Source organism: Capsaspora owczarzaki (genome assembly GCF_000151315.2).
Source record: "Capsaspora owczarzaki ATCC 30864 unplaced genomic scaffold supercont2.7, whole genome shotgun sequence".
NCBI classification, from domain to species: Eukaryota; class Filasterea; order Ministeriida; family Capsasporidae; genus Capsaspora; species Capsaspora owczarzaki.
Window position 1 is genome coordinate 1,047,207 of NW_011887298.1, and position 14,133 is coordinate 1,061,339.

The 14,133-nt window shown below is 51.6% G+C and overlaps 6 protein-coding genes and 1 non-coding gene across 7 annotated transcripts; 2 read left to right on the forward strand and 5 right to left on the reverse strand.

Moving 5' to 3' along the window:
• Positions 1–339: 339 nt before the first annotated feature.
• Positions 340–1,997, reverse strand: CAOG_04812 (hypothetical protein; the record flags this gene model as incomplete). The annotated part of the gene is made up of 5 exons (XM_004347513.1): positions 1,908–1,997; positions 1,350–1,437; positions 981–1,069; positions 823–897; positions 340–726 (listed from the first exon to the last, which is right to left on the reverse strand). The coding sequence occupies exons 1-5, from the start codon at positions 1,977–1,979 to the stop codon at positions 340–342; spliced, it is 711 nt and encodes a 236-aa protein (XP_004347563.1). The 5' UTR covers positions 1,980–1,997.
• Positions 1,998–2,404: 407 nt separating this feature from the next.
• On the forward strand, positions 2,405–3,522 carry CAOG_04813 (hypothetical protein). The gene has a single exon (XM_004347514.2). It carries the CDS (start codon positions 2,433–2,435, stop codon positions 3,483–3,485), a length of 1,053 nt encoding a protein of 350 aa, XP_004347564.1. The 5' UTR covers positions 2,405–2,432; the 3' UTR covers positions 3,486–3,522.
• A 48-nt stretch (positions 3,523–3,570) lies between these two features.
• CAOG_04814 (BET3 family protein) lies at positions 3,571–4,607 on the reverse strand. Its single transcript, XM_004347515.2, has 4 exons — positions 4,456–4,607; positions 4,151–4,250; positions 3,866–4,048; positions 3,571–3,773 (listed from the first exon to the last, which is right to left on the reverse strand). Exons 1-4 carry the CDS (start codon positions 4,590–4,592, stop codon positions 3,654–3,656), a joined length of 540 nt encoding a protein of 179 aa, XP_004347565.1. The 5' UTR covers positions 4,593–4,607; the 3' UTR covers positions 3,571–3,653.
• A 149-nt stretch (positions 4,608–4,756) lies between these two features.
• Positions 4,757–6,325, reverse strand: CAOG_04815 (hypothetical protein; the record flags this gene model as incomplete). Its single annotated transcript, XM_004347516.1, has 1 exon — positions 4,757–6,325. The coding sequence occupies one exon, from the start codon at positions 6,323–6,325 to the stop codon at positions 4,757–4,759; it is 1,569 nt and encodes a 522-aa protein (XP_004347566.1).
• A 1,009-nt stretch (positions 6,326–7,334) lies between these two features.
• On the forward strand, positions 7,335–9,656 carry CAOG_04816 (cdp-diacylglycerol-serine O-phosphatidyltransferase). The gene is made up of 6 exons (XM_004347517.2): positions 7,335–7,723; positions 7,870–7,947; positions 8,073–8,353; positions 8,446–8,932; positions 9,062–9,287; positions 9,411–9,656. Exons 1-6 carry the CDS (start codon positions 7,421–7,423, stop codon positions 9,614–9,616), a joined length of 1,581 nt encoding a protein of 526 aa, XP_004347567.2. The 5' UTR covers positions 7,335–7,420; the 3' UTR covers positions 9,617–9,656.
• A 647-nt stretch (positions 9,657–10,303) lies between these two features.
• Positions 10,304–10,374, reverse strand: CAOG_09626. The gene has a single exon. It is a non-coding gene; the product is annotated as a tRNA-Gly (tRNA).
• A 289-nt stretch (positions 10,375–10,663) lies between these two features.
• CAOG_04817 (acyl-Coenzyme A dehydrogenase) lies at positions 10,664–13,886 on the reverse strand. The gene is made up of 4 exons (XM_004347518.2): positions 13,179–13,886; positions 12,692–13,014; positions 11,527–12,581; positions 10,664–11,398 (listed from the first exon to the last, which is right to left on the reverse strand). The coding sequence occupies exons 1-4, from the start codon at positions 13,869–13,871 to the stop codon at positions 10,695–10,697; spliced, it is 2,775 nt and encodes a 924-aa protein (XP_004347568.1). The 5' UTR covers positions 13,872–13,886; the 3' UTR covers positions 10,664–10,694.
• Between the last annotated feature and the right edge of the window lie 247 nt (positions 13,887–14,133).

A 14,133-nucleotide genomic window follows, 5' to 3' on the forward strand; every position in this document is an offset into this window, starting at 1 on the left:
CCCCCCCCCCCTCTGGCCTCTTCCTCGCTTGCGTGTCTTTCTTTCCTCTCCCCTTTTCCTCTTCTCCCAACCTCCGTCTTCCTCTTTTTCTCGTTCCCTACTCCCCCCCCCCCCCCCCCCCCCCAAATGTCTTTGCCCTATTAGGACCCATTACACCAGCCAAAGACCGGACCCGCAGAAAAGCGTCTAGGGACCCTATAATAGTGGGCCCTCCCCCATTCCCTCGGGGTTGCGGTCGTTGATGATGATACACAGGCTGAGTAGGCACAGTGTTGTACGCAGTCCTGAAACAAACCACCAAAAAAAAAAAGTTTCAAGTGAGCTCAACCGCAAAACACATCATCCCGCACAAAGAAACCAACAACAACCGTCAAAAACAACACTCAACTGGTTGTAGGCGCGAGCGTCGCGAAGGAGAGCCTCCTCGTCCTCCTTGCGGCGGATGGACGAGAGAAGAACACAGCTGAAAACAAGGCCGAGCAGCTCGATGGCGGCGGCAGCAGAGCCAGCACCAATGGCAATGTTGGCATAGTGCTTCAGCTCGTGCTTGATGTCTTCATAGCAACCGTTGGCATAGCCGGGTTGGGGAATGTGGCAGACGTTCTTGGGGTCGGTGGTGGTCGAGTCCGTGCTGTTCCAGAAGCCGCAGCACTTGAGGTCGTTTTGGATGTCGTTCTTGGTGTCGGTGTCTGCGCTGTTGAACGAGTCAAACAGCGACTCGTCGAGCTGGTGGACAAAACAATGGAAGAATCAAAAATGAATTTAGAAAAAAAAAGGGGGGAGGGTTGTTCCAATAGAAGCAAACTCGGCAGTGTGACTTACATCACCAGAGTACTTCCAAGCAACGACAGCGATGGTGATTTGGGCGGCAATGAAGATGATCATGAAAGCAAAGTACTGTTACGGCGTGCAATGTCAGAAAATGCTCGAGACAAAAAGCTCCAAGACGAAACAGCTGCTTCCGGGCTTTCATCACTTACAGCCTTAAGCATGCCGCGGCTCTCTCGGTTGGCGCCGCAGCAGCCAAAGAATGCGAGGAGGAAAATAAAGGCGCCGACAATAATCAGACCTGTCAAAGCAAAAAAAAAAAAAAAAAAAAAAAAAAATGAGAAAGGTGCCAAAACGGTTTAAAAAAACACCCAGCATGACAAGCTACAACCGGAATACAGCAAAAGAACAAAAAGAATAGACAAGACAAAAAATCAAAGATGTGACGACAAAGCGGGTTTCATTGCCAAGGCGCACAATGGAAAAAAAAACAACGCCATTGGAACAGAACGACGTGAAGAAGAAGACAAAAGTATAAAATAAAATAAAATAAAATATAAAAATATCAAAGTCAACTTTACCCCATGAGAGATTGAAGCTCTTGAGCTGCTCAATGCTGCCGCGCTGGGTCGTGTAAATGCCGAGGCCGAGAATGGTGCCTCCGAGGACCTGTATGCCAGATAGAGGGGGGGCCAGGTTGTAAGTACAGTGAGCGACAGTCAAACCTAAACCCAAAAAAAAAAAAAAAAAAAAAAAAACTTGATGACGAAACGGTCGTCGTCGTTGTTGGGCTTTTTGTTGTGTTGTTTGTGCTGTCGCTCGTCCACACTCTTCTGCGCTGCTCTCTATCAGTCAGCGCGAACGTCAACGACGGAGGGGGGAGCGAGCGTTGTGCGAATGGACGCGCGCCGTGTCGAGCATTGCGTTCAGCCCCACGAGTTCCATCATTGTTCATTCAAAATAAAATAGCATAAAAAACCCAGCTTTTTTTTTTTTTTTTTTTCTGGTTCCGTTTTGTCGTCGCGCGGGTTACTCTACCGGACGACCCCCAACCACCGAACCCCCATGCAGCGTGAGACGAGGTGTGTGTGTGTGTGTGCGTGTGAGCAACGGCAGCGAAACGACAGACAAGCACGCACCAGGAAGAGGAGGTTGAAGATAACGAGGAGATACTTGGCACAGCGTGCGCCGCCGCCGATCGTCGGTTGCATGATGATTGAAAGTATGAATGAATAAACTCAAAGACTGAATGCATCCAAAACAAGGAAAATGAAAAAAGAAGGATAAAATGGGGAAAATGGAAATGGAGATCGAGGATGGGTGGATGGATGGAGGATGCGTTTGGGAACAGAGAGAGACGCCGTCACAGCAACAAAAAACCAGCATTCTCAGACTTGAAAAGGCCTCTCGTTTTCTCGAGGGTCTCTTCTGTGGTCAAGATGGTGAACAGCTCGATTGCATTGGAAATTGCTCATCTGCGAAAGCGTTTGGTTGATCCATTCCCGAAGCCCGCGCTCAGACTGAACGCCTCCTCGCTTGACCTCTACTTGTGATGCTGTACAGCACAAGTGCTCAATTCTTTGCATTGGAGTTACTCATCTATTCCCAATTCATTGACGAATGAGACCAGTCTCTATCTGAAACCAAAAAGCCCTTCTGAAACAATGGCAATCGCGCCAACTTCACAATCGTCTGCGTTGCGATTGGCAATGGCGTACTACGACGATGACGATGACGACGATGATGACAACAGCAACAACAACAACACTAGTAATAATAACGATAGTAACAGGGATAGTACGACCAATGACAGGAGCACTGGCGATGGCACAACTCTGGACCACGCTCAGCAGAGCGAGCAATCACAGCCACACCAAGACCATCACCATCAAGACCATCATCATCATCATCGCGATGACGACCAGTACGGGCACAGTAATGCTGCCACGCCAATGGACACTGCAGAGCAGCGACCTCAACGCAACCAAGTCGTCGCTCAAACCGAGTCGCACCGCCACGACGACGACCGCGACGACGACGACGATGCCGCAGACCAAGTGCCTGCGAATGGACCGTTCTTGGACACGCGAGGGGTCGTGCTGCCGCCAATCCCAACGGGCCCGTGCGATCCCGCGCTGCAGCGCCAGATTGCCGCCTTCATTCGCATCAAGCAGACCAACTCGGGCGCGACATTCAACCAGCGCCTGTTTGCAAGCAAAGCATTCCGCAATCCAATCATCTACGAGAAACTCGTGCAGTTTTGCGAGACGGACGAGTACGGATCCAACTTGGTGCTCGAGGCGCACCGAGACCGCTTCCAAGAAGACAGCCTCTACGAAGCCCTTGCGCAACAGCAGCAGGATTTCATTGCAGAGAAGGCGCGCCAGTTTCATTTGCAGCAGCAGAACATCAGCCATGTGCACCACTTTGGCAAGCGGCCTGGGTCAAGCACCGCAACTGCAGTTGGAGCCTCTGCCGCTCAGACCGCCGCTCAGCAGCGCGCAGCCACCTCCTTTGTGTCCGCCGGCACCATGCAAAGCAGCAATACACATTCTCCTCAGGTCCGCGGCAAGTGGGACGGCCCTCAGCAAGCCCCAGGGCCGTACATTGGCGGCGCGAGCGCAACATCTAGCGGCGCCGCGCTCAATCCAGCCGTCGCAGCAGCGATCGCGAAAATAACGCAAAACCTGCCTTCGTCATCACAGGGAAGGAGATAGATGCTGTGGTGTCCAACAATACAAACTTTGGTGTTAGATCTACATTTGTGTTTTGGAAAGCGCTTCCGCTATCGAATCTATCGAATCGGGAAAAAGTTCACACAATATTTTTGATTTTTGACATGTACAAAAAGCAAGCACGAGCATAGGCTTTGCGCTCGTCTGCGGTTAATCTTCACCGGGTGGCGCTTGGTCTTGCAAAATTTCGAGCAGGCGAATGCGCATTTCCGTGGCGTCGTCTCCTCGCAATGTGTCTCGCACGAATTCAGTCTCAACCTTCATGTGGATCTGGTGTGACAAAACAAAACGATGATTGCAGATGCACAGTGTTAGCAACACGGCACAAAAGGAGACCAACAGCTTGAGAGAATCTCACTCACCATCTGCAAGGCGCCTCGTAGGACGCCGCATAGGATATTCGAGTACCGCAACTGCTTGTGTGACTCGGGCAACTCGACAAACTCGGTCAGGGGGTTTTCGTCAAACATGAGCGAGAATTCTCGGCCCTCTGCATCCCAGCCAGTGACTGTCGGTGTGATGCCCAGGAACATTTTAAATCCGACCTGCCAAAAAGGAAGCCCCCAATTGCCAAGTGTGAGGTCAAAAATCTCCACCACCTGAAGCAAAAGAGCTCGTTCTTGTTGGTGTATAGAGCATCTCCATACCTTGGAAATGACTTCGGCCGTCTCTTTGAGGTCCTGGCACTTGCCCGTATTCGTTCGCGCGAGGAACTCTTCAATGAGACGGATGCCAATATTGTAGCCCCTGTGCGCGTCCACCCAACCCCAACCCCAAAACCCAAGCAAAGCCATTCAATGCAAGACCCAGGGATGAGTGAGCAGCCAGCCAGCCAGTCAGCCAGCCAGCCAGCCAGCAAGGAGAGCAGGGGCAATCTGGCGAGATCTCTCAATTCCCGCTCTCACTCTCTCCCTCTCTCTCCCCGTCTTCTGCGAGTCGGGGCGGCGCTCACATCTTCTCGAGCTGCTTGTTGACCTCCTCGTCGTCCTCAAAGTCCTTGATGAGCTGCGCGACGAGCGAGCCGTACGTCAGCGTGAAGAGCTCAGAGTTGATGCGCTTGACGTCCGGAACACGAAGCTGCCTTGACATTGCAAAGTGTTAAGAAGAGTGAGACTGAGATGTGATGTTACTTGTATTGTGTTTTGAATATTGTAAGAATAATGCAACGTGGTTTAAGCTCAGAGATTGTCTTTCAAGGCACCGGTCTCGATTTGTTTTTCGGTTTTTTTGGGATTTTGGTCGTTTCAGGCGTCTCATGCCAGGGCAACCGCGGCGGTCGCAGCGGTTTGCATCAACGAAACAGCCACTGGCAAGACCGTCCTCAAGATTTGCTTCCTGTGCTTCGTGTCACGCTTTTCCAACATTCTCGCGACCAAATTGAAAAGAGAATACGGGAAATATGAATTTGAAGTCGAACTTCGAGCCATTGCGATGTATCCGCGATCAAGCAAGTAGTGTAGTGTTTCATTCAACCGCGACTTGTCTTTCCGATCCACCTTGCCTCCATCTTGAAGAGTCTTCCACAAGTCGTCGACGTCGGCCTGTTCCAGCGGTTTGAATTCCGAATGCCATGCATTTTGTTGAATGTATTCAGCGTCGTCGGTCGTAGCGTCCTCAGGGTACATGCGAAGGAGGATTGACTTGTTATCGTGAATGAGCAGGTCCAACATAGCCAAGTGGAGATGCCGTGCCGCAAAGTGATTCATGTAATTCGTGTTTACCTCGCTGCTCGACAGGTCATTGGGTGGCGTGGCTGTGCCGGTGTCCACCTTGCCAATCTCACGTGCATTGGCTCCAACCATGTAGAGTATATGACGGTGACGAGCAAGAATGTCGTTCGTGGGTTTCGGCTGGCGCAGTAGCATTCCCACGACATCGATGTCAACAGGCGTCGGCGTGTAGACGCGTTGGACGGAGAACTTTGTGTCATTTAAATTGGGCATGCCTTGAAAACTTAGAGGGAACTCCGTCTCCTGGTCGCCACAGATGAGACTGGGCAACGTGGCGGAGGAGCCGCACAAGACAACAGCAACCAGACCTTCGGTGCTGTTTCCAAAAACTTGAAATCCGGCCAACGTGGCGGCGAAAGAGTCTCTCGTCGCAAAACGGTAGCCCTCGTCAAGTTCATCGACGATAAGCAGCATACGTAGGCCGTGAGCATCCAAAAAATTCAGCAGGGCCGCGTGCGCAGGCTGACCCTGCCCCACCTGAAAATTGGCATCATCGGGCACCTTGAGCGCGCGTAGCACGCTGTTCAGTCCACCGTGCTCGTCTACCAGAGGGTGAGTTTGTGCTTGAATGCCCGTGTAATTGAGATAAACCGGTATCACATTAGGCCAAAGGCTGGCAGCAGCTTTGATGAATGTCATGCAAGTGGCCGTCTTGCCGATACCCTTAGCGCCAACCAGAGTTCGAGTGGCTGCGCCATTGCGGCCTTCATACTTTCCAGCGCTGAGAAAGTTTGTGAGATTCGTGAGGTAATCCAGGATGTCGTTGTGGGCTGGGGTTTCGTATAAAAAGCCAGGTCGTTGCTGACGCACTTGTTGTGTCGTACAAAAGGCAGCGCAGGGGGATGATGTGCATTGCGGGAAGGTGCGCGCAACATACAAACCGCGCTCCGCGTTGCGCCTCGCTTCTTTATTGGCTACCGGGAGAGAAGTGGTGGACATCAAGGGAGGTGATAGCGAGTCAAAGTGACCTGGCACGGATGCGACTGAGCTGGACGAGGGTGCAATGGCCGGTGCAGCTAGGTTGGACGCTGTTGGGTGTGCAGTGGTCGATCGCCAAGGAAGCTTGAACTTGGGGAACTTTATGGGCTTCATGGAACTTTGAGAATGAAACGCAGTTAGCCGAACTGAAAGCACCAAGCTGTCTGATTTGTGCGCCTACTGCATGCCTCAACAATCATACTTGTCATCCGGTACGTTGCACGACGCAGTGTGTTGCGTCTTACCACCTCATAACGCGAGAACAAGTAAGCTGAAGAAGTCTAAAGAACACAAACGCATTTTGGCGCAATTTTGAAATTGTTCTCAAGTCTACCCAACCTCACAGAACCACAAGCCGCGATCGACTGGTTCCAACGCGAAGTATTTGAATGCATGCGATGGCAGAATCCAGCAGCAGCTCAACTCTGTACATTGCCTGGCTGTGCAAATTTGCATCACACCAAACAAAACTATCTTTCTTTCTACTGTCTCAACTTCTTTCTGTTTGAGCTCGCCCTCGCCCTCCAGTGTTTTATAGATATCTCAAGTCGTGTATACCCGACACGGCGAAAGCAGCGCGAGATGGCTCTGATGATGCGAGCCGAACAGACACGCCTTGCTTGATTCACAAATGAACAATCGAACAACTCAAACAACTCACTGTCAAGATGAACAATACAACAACTCACTGTCAGACGAGAATCACACAGCAGCTGGAGACGGAAAAAGGCGGGCAGAAAAAGAAGGAATGGATTTCTCAGCAGGCGCAATTCTAGCAGGTCGCCTTTCTTCTTACCCTGACCCCCGTCGCTTTGCACAATTAGGTTTTGATCAATTTGCTACCGATTAAAGTGGAAGACTCCTCTTGGCAACTTTTTTTTTTTGGGGGGGGGGGTTCTGGCTCGGTTGGTTGTGACCCGGACCAAAAAAAATGACCTTCCCCTCCCTTCCTCGCAGTGTTTCAGCATCCCAACGTGGAAACCTGCCTAGTATGATGCTATTGCACCCTCTGCATCGATTTACTGAGGAGGAGGGGCGAAAAGTCAAGATCACCATTGCGGTCTGATCGCATTCTCAGCGAGTTTGAGATTTTCAGCCATTCAGTCTTTTTTTTTTGCTTATTCTTTTGGCGATCGACTTCATTCTTTATAGATTGCTGTTGTTGTTGTCATCGAGTTGAGCTTTTGTTAGAGTGGTGCTGTTCCAGAGATGATGAGGATGATGATGGCGACGCCTGCCGCTGCTCTCATCGCCAAGACCGCTTCTCCACTCCGGCGGCGACCGTTCGTGTCTGCATTGGCTGCATCGTGCACATTGATGCATGCACAACAGACGCCGAGTTTGACAACGGGGAGGCGATCTGCTTCAACATCTGCGTCCATGCAGCCTGCTACAACCACCGCAGCGACCAGGGCTGATACCGACTGGCTCGCACTGCGACCGAGCTTCAAGATCAATGCCAGCAACGTCCGCGTGCTGCATGAGCCGTCCGACTTTTTCTCAACGCTGCTGGTATGTGTAGAGCGCCTTATTCTGCGAGCATCCTCGTGTTGCGTTCATCCAATCATCATCGTGACCATCGTGATCATGCTGCTATATGGGTGGTAACAGTAGTAGTAGTAGTATTGGAATCTCATTTGTGTGTATTTGTGTTGCAGAAAGGCGTTGCCCAAGCAAAACGACAAATCACTCTTGCTTCGCTCTATTTAGGCACCGGCGCGCGAGAACGCGAGCTAGTAAGGAAGCACGACCTGGCTTTTGTGCACCCAATGTGTGCAAGCCCGTGTTTGGCTTATGATTCTACTCTGTTTCAATCGCGACCAAAGGCCTCACATTCAACATTTGTTTTCCCGCTCGACAGATTGAAGCACTTCATCTTGCCCTCTCCACACGACCTGAACTGCGTGTGAATATTCTGCTCGACTGCATGCGAGGATCTCGTGGCGAGAACGAAAAGAAGAGCAGCCGTGCCATGCTGCTGCCTCTTCTGGAACGTTTTGGAGATCGCATCACACTGTCGCTCTATCACACGCCGTTGCTTCGATCTCTGAAGAAGAAGCTCATCCCAGCCAAGTTTGATGAAACAATCAGTGTTCAGCACATGAAGCTGTACATGTGGGACGACACCATTTTGTTAAGCGGGTAAGGGTTTTTGGGTCGACATCCAATCGAGTCAAAGTTGTGTCCCACTCACTCACACACACACATGATTTGTCTGATTCCCCTCTCCTCAGAGCCAACCTGAGTCAGGACTACTTTACCAATCGTCAGGATCGTTACATGCTGTTTGAAGACTGCCCAGAAGTTGTCGGATTCTTCCAAAAAGTCAGCCGAGTGGTTGAGGAGCACTCATACCGCGTGAGCAGCAAGAATACCCTCGAAGCGCGCCGATTCGATCCCCTCGCATGCTCTATTGATGAATTTGGTGCAAGTATGGCCGCAGGCATGCGTGCCATTCTCGCTCAAGCGCCGCAACATTCGCCCGCGCAGCGTCCGGCCTCCACGGAAGCATTGGTGCTCCCGTCCATCCAACTTGGTTGCTTTGGATTCAAGCACGACCAGGCCATCACGTCGCATATTTTGAGCTCAACCCCGACGGACTGCGCTGTTTGGGTTGCGTCGGGCTATTTCAACTTTCCCGAATCGTATCAGCAACTGGTTCTCGGCCAAAGCCAAGGTGCCACCAAGACTGAGTTTAAGATTCTGACAGCTGCTCCGTTGGTAAGCTTGCTGCTATTAAGCACAAGAGAGGAGAAGCGAAGACTGGGAGAATGTTCGGTCTGACTTTCTTTGCCTTGGCCCGCTTCTCACATCCGTTTCCTCCACTCCACGCTGTCGTCTCACTGCTAGGCGAATGGATTTTTCGGCGCGCGTGGTATTCCAGGACTGGTTCCGGCCGCCTACACCAGTATTGAGCGCGCCTTCTTGCGACGCGTGGAAGCACTGAATGCACCCGATAGAGTGCAACTGTTTGAATGGATGAAGCCTCAGTGGACCTTCCATGCGAAAGGCATGTGGTTTTACCATGCATCTGCACCGACCCCACACATGACGCTTGTCGGATCTTCCAACTTTGGTGAGTTTGGTGGTCGCTTCTGACTTTTTCATTGTTTCTTTGTTTTGTTTGTTTTGCTTTGTTTGCTTGAAGGTTATCTACTGTCCCTATGTCTAACACTTGCTTTCGTGTGATCTTGTGCAGGAATTCGGTCGATATTGCGAGATATCGAGGCACAGGTAGCGCTAGTCACCGACAATGGCCAGCTCCAACAGCAACTGCATGTGGAACGCGAGCGACTCTTCGGAGCCAGTACCCGCGTCACCTTAGCGAGTTTGAATAGTCAGCCAGAGAGAGCAGTGTCCACCAGTGTGGCACTAACGACGCAGGTCATCAAGACATTCTTTTGATTCGAATATTCTGGTTTTCAATAAACACTACAATCTCCGACTAGATCCGCTCCAATAATGTCAATGAAGTGATTAATTGACTTGTATGTGCTTGTTGGTGCTTTCGAGGCTGACATGGAGATGCTGGGTGCACTTTCCCCGAGTTGTCAAAGTGTCGCCGTTCGAACGATTTCTTGGGACTAGGACCTGTCTGCTTTGCCGATCTCGAGTTTAATTAGATGACAAAAATGATTGTTTATGCCTTGAAATGTCGCAGAGCCTGTTGTTCCTGTTGGTAAAGAGATCGGGTTTTCGAGAAAAAGTCGAGTTTTCGAAACTTTGCACGGGGTTGGCTCTTGGAGCTACTGGCCAAATAACGTCTGCTGATTGATGTTCAATATGCTATTGTATCTATCCTTGTGTATCTTGATGAATTCAGGGACGCAAAAAATCTTTAGGGCTGGACAAGCTGAACTTTGTGTTTGGCAAGGTAAGGAAGAGTGAACGAATGCAGCACGAAACCAAAAAACGAAGGTCGACCTGACTTCTTTTCGGGATCGCAACTCTCACATGTCCGAGACGGGAAAAAAAAAGCGTTAGAGCAATGTACTCAGTCATGTGAGTGGTGTGTTCGCTTGCGTCGGGAGCTAGAAGGAAGAAAAAAAAACAAACAAAAAAAAGCAAAACAAAAACAAGAAAAAAAAAACGTGCGAACGCCGAGAATCGGACTCGGGTCAAGTCGTTGGCAACGACCTATTCTGCCACTGAACCACGTTCGCATTTCTTGATGCATTACGGTGGGGCAAAAGAGCATCCGACTAAATCGACATGGGATTGAAAAATTGGTGCAAAGGGGAAAGCAGAGGCGGACTGCTACTCGTTCAATGTCATGTCGAGCCACTACACGCATAGACATCAATTGTTTTCAATTGGTCCGTCCCCTCGTCTTCGACTCCTCTGGTTTCCGTTTTTTTTTTGTTTTGTTTTTTTTTTTTCCGTTTTCTGGCTGAAAGCTGCAAACATCGGGTAAAATCACGCCACTTCAGAGTAAACGATATGTGCTAAAATGGGCCATGCAAAAGACTTGACTTGTTGGATATTACATCAGACGACGCTTCAGCTCTAGCTGCCCAATCTGCTGCAAATGCACTTCGGTGGGACCGTCGGCAAACTTGAGAACACGACTCCACGCGTACATTTGCGCAAGTGGAATGTCGTTGCTCAGACCCATAGCGCCGAACGCTTGCATGGCGCGATCAATGACGCGGAGCGCCATTTCGGGCGCAGCAACCTTGATCATGCCAATCTCCATCTTGGCGCCCTTGTTGCCGACCGTGTCCATCGCATGTGCAGCCTGAAGCGTCAGCAAACGTGCCTGGTCAATGTCGATGCGCGACTGAGCAATGCCATGCACAATCGAGTTGAACGCTGCGAGTGGCTGGTCGCCAATTTTGCGAGACAGCACGCGCTGCTTCATCAAGTCAAGACAGCGCTCGGCGTGGCCGATCAGTCGCATGCAGTGGTGGATGCGACCGGGACCCAGTCTGCCCTGTGCAATCTCAAACCCACGACCCTCGCCAAGGAGCAAATTGGACGCCGGCACACGCACGTTCGTAAACGTCATTTCAGCATGGCCGTGCGGCGAATCGTCATATCCAAACACGGTCAAAGGGCGCTTGATGACCACACCAGGCGTGTCCATTGGCACGAGGATCATGCTGTGGCGGCTGTGTCGAGGTTGGGTGCCATTAATGTCGCTTTTGCCCAAGACGATGGCGATTGAGCACCGCGGATCCAATGCGCCTGCTCGTGCGGGGAAAGTAAAAGCGATGGAAGCAAAACAGTGGCGAAAATGCAATGGGCGGAGCAGGTTTGAAAAGTTAAAAACACAAACCAAAACAAAACGCCCAATCAAGTGTCCTTTGACTCACCTGAAATCCACCACTTGTGACCATTCACAACGTAATCAGAGCCATCGCGAACAATAGTAGTGCCAATGTTTGTCGCATCGGAAGAGGCCACGTTGGGCTCGGTCATGGCAAAACACGAGCGAATCGTTCCAGCAAGCAACGGTTGCAGCCAGCGACTCTGCTGCTCTGGAGTACCGTAGCGGATTAACACCTCCATGTTGCCAGTGTCCGGAGCGGAGCAATTGAAGATTTCGGGAGCAAAGAGCGACCGACCCATCACTTCGCACAGGTGCGCGTACTCAAAGTTGGACAACCCTGCCCCAAACTTTCCCAGAGGATCCGCCTCGCGAGGAATGAACAAGTTCCACAAGCCGCGTTCCCGAGCTGCCGCTTTCAGCTCTTGCATCTGATGAAGTACAGTCCAGCGCTTGTCGGAGAACTGGTGCTTGGCAGTGGCGCTTTCACAGGGGAAGACAAATTCGTTCATGAAATCGAGAAGCTTGGCACGCAATGGCTGAACGGACGCAGGAACTCCAACAAGAGACGGAACACCCACGTGAGAAGAAGCGGCGGACTTGGAGTGTTCACTGGCTGCGGCCGGTTCAGACTGTGCACGATGAGGTGCGGTCGCGGCACGATGCGCGGTCGCACTCTGCCAGCCCAGATTGGCACCAACCATGGCCGCACTGCCAACCGCAAGAGCATTCTGGGAGCTCGCATTCCCGCCGACAGCGCGCTTGTGGACTCCTTGCAGAATGGAAGCAACGCGAAACCATGCGAACGCCATGTAAAAGTTCCAGTGCCGAAGCAGGTGCTCTGTCTGCGATGCATCAAGCGCCCGGTTGCGGCAGTAAAGCTTGACATAGTCCTGCTCAGTTGGAATCCCCTGGTTGGCAAAGTCGCTGCTGCGTGCAACGAGTTCTTTCATCCCAATGACGCCGGGAAACGTCTCGGGCAGGTGGTATGGTAAGCAATTGTAGGCAAGATCAGAAATGGTATCACCAAGCGTGGACAGCTCCCAGTCCAGCACGGCCAGCACCTGGGGCTTTGTGGGGTGCAGAATGAGATTGTCCAGTCTGCCATTAGCAACAAGTGAGTTGAATTCCGTGCCTGTTTTCACTCCCGCAAACACGTTGCAAATCATCAGCCTTTCCCCTTCCCCTTCCCCTCCCTCCCCCAACATTACCGAAAGTCGCCATGCACAACGCCGGCTGGCACGACGGTCGAGGGAATGTTGGCAGGCAGCCAATCCGCCAACCGCAGCATGGTTTCGTTTGGTTTGTCCACAATCGAGGCTTGATACTGCTTGGTCCACCGCGCAATCTGTCGCTCGTAGTAGTTTTCGGTCGGTCCATACCCTTGCAAGATGTCGTGTTGGTCCACGTTGACCGAGTGCAAGCGAGCCAAAATGCGATTCATTTCGGCGTAGATTTCTCGGCGTTCTTGAGCCGTAGACACTTCTGGTAGCTTCGGATCCTTGAAGATGCGGCCGTTGACCAGCTCTACAAGCTGTGGGATGAGTCAAAATGTTGTCATTCATCCAGACATGGCAAGCATCAATGAGGCGTTTGCACAATCCCAAAAACAAAAAGTTATAACATCCATTCCCAATTGCTCCCAACCCACTCCAACACAAGCGCAACACCACGCTAATGCAAGCAGCAAGAACTTACATAAAAGCTGGTGCCAATCACGCGCTGGTCCTGGCAGAGCAAGAGCGGTTTGGCAACCGGCATGTTGCTTTGCGCAAGGCCGAGAGTCACCCGGAATTCTCGGTCAAGCCGGTGTGCCGATGGCAAAAGCTTGCCCGGCGGTTGTTTGCGCAGCACAAACTGCCGAGACTCTGCGCTTGTTGAGGACGAGGGGTTGCTGACAATCAGAAGGAAGGTCGGGTTGGACTGGCCGTGAGCAAACTGCCGCACCTCGATGGCCGATTCCGGTGTAAGACCAATGCTCTGCAGGAATGCATCACCCGAATGGTGGTTCAGCACGGTGACTGTGTCCAGACTTGCAATCTGCGACCAATCCAATTTGCGATGATCCTGGTGCGCCAGGACGAGATTTGGCGTGGCAATATCCAGTGTCTGTCCTGCAGTCCCGGTAGAATGGACTCTGGGGCCCATTGTAGAAACACTCGCATCGGCAGATGAGGCGGATTGGCTGGCAGCGAGTCCCAGCAGGAACGCCTTGAGGCGGTCAACGTCAAATTGGTGCCCGGGTCGGATTGGCGTCGTCCCGCTCTTGGAGCTGCTCACGCCGGCCATCGCAGTGAAAACGGTGCGTGTAGCCATGGCTTGATGTCTGAGTGCACGGGCGCGCACGGAGGCCACACATGATGGGAGCAAGATTGCAGCAGAGCGGAACATGATTCGGCGTGGTGCTGCGGAATGACTGCGTTAGACGCCCAATATCAAGATTAGGCCCCAAATGATATTCAATGCTGGAGGTTGAGTGAGTGCGATCGCGTTGACAATTTCGGGGGGAAAACGCGATCTGAAGTCCTGTGGCTGCTCTGTTGCTCTTCAACCCTGAGCAAATCCCGATTGTCGACCATCTGTGCCTTCGTGACTTTTTGTACTCGAAATACAGTACATGCTACGACATCTAGATCTGAGATGACAATATTAT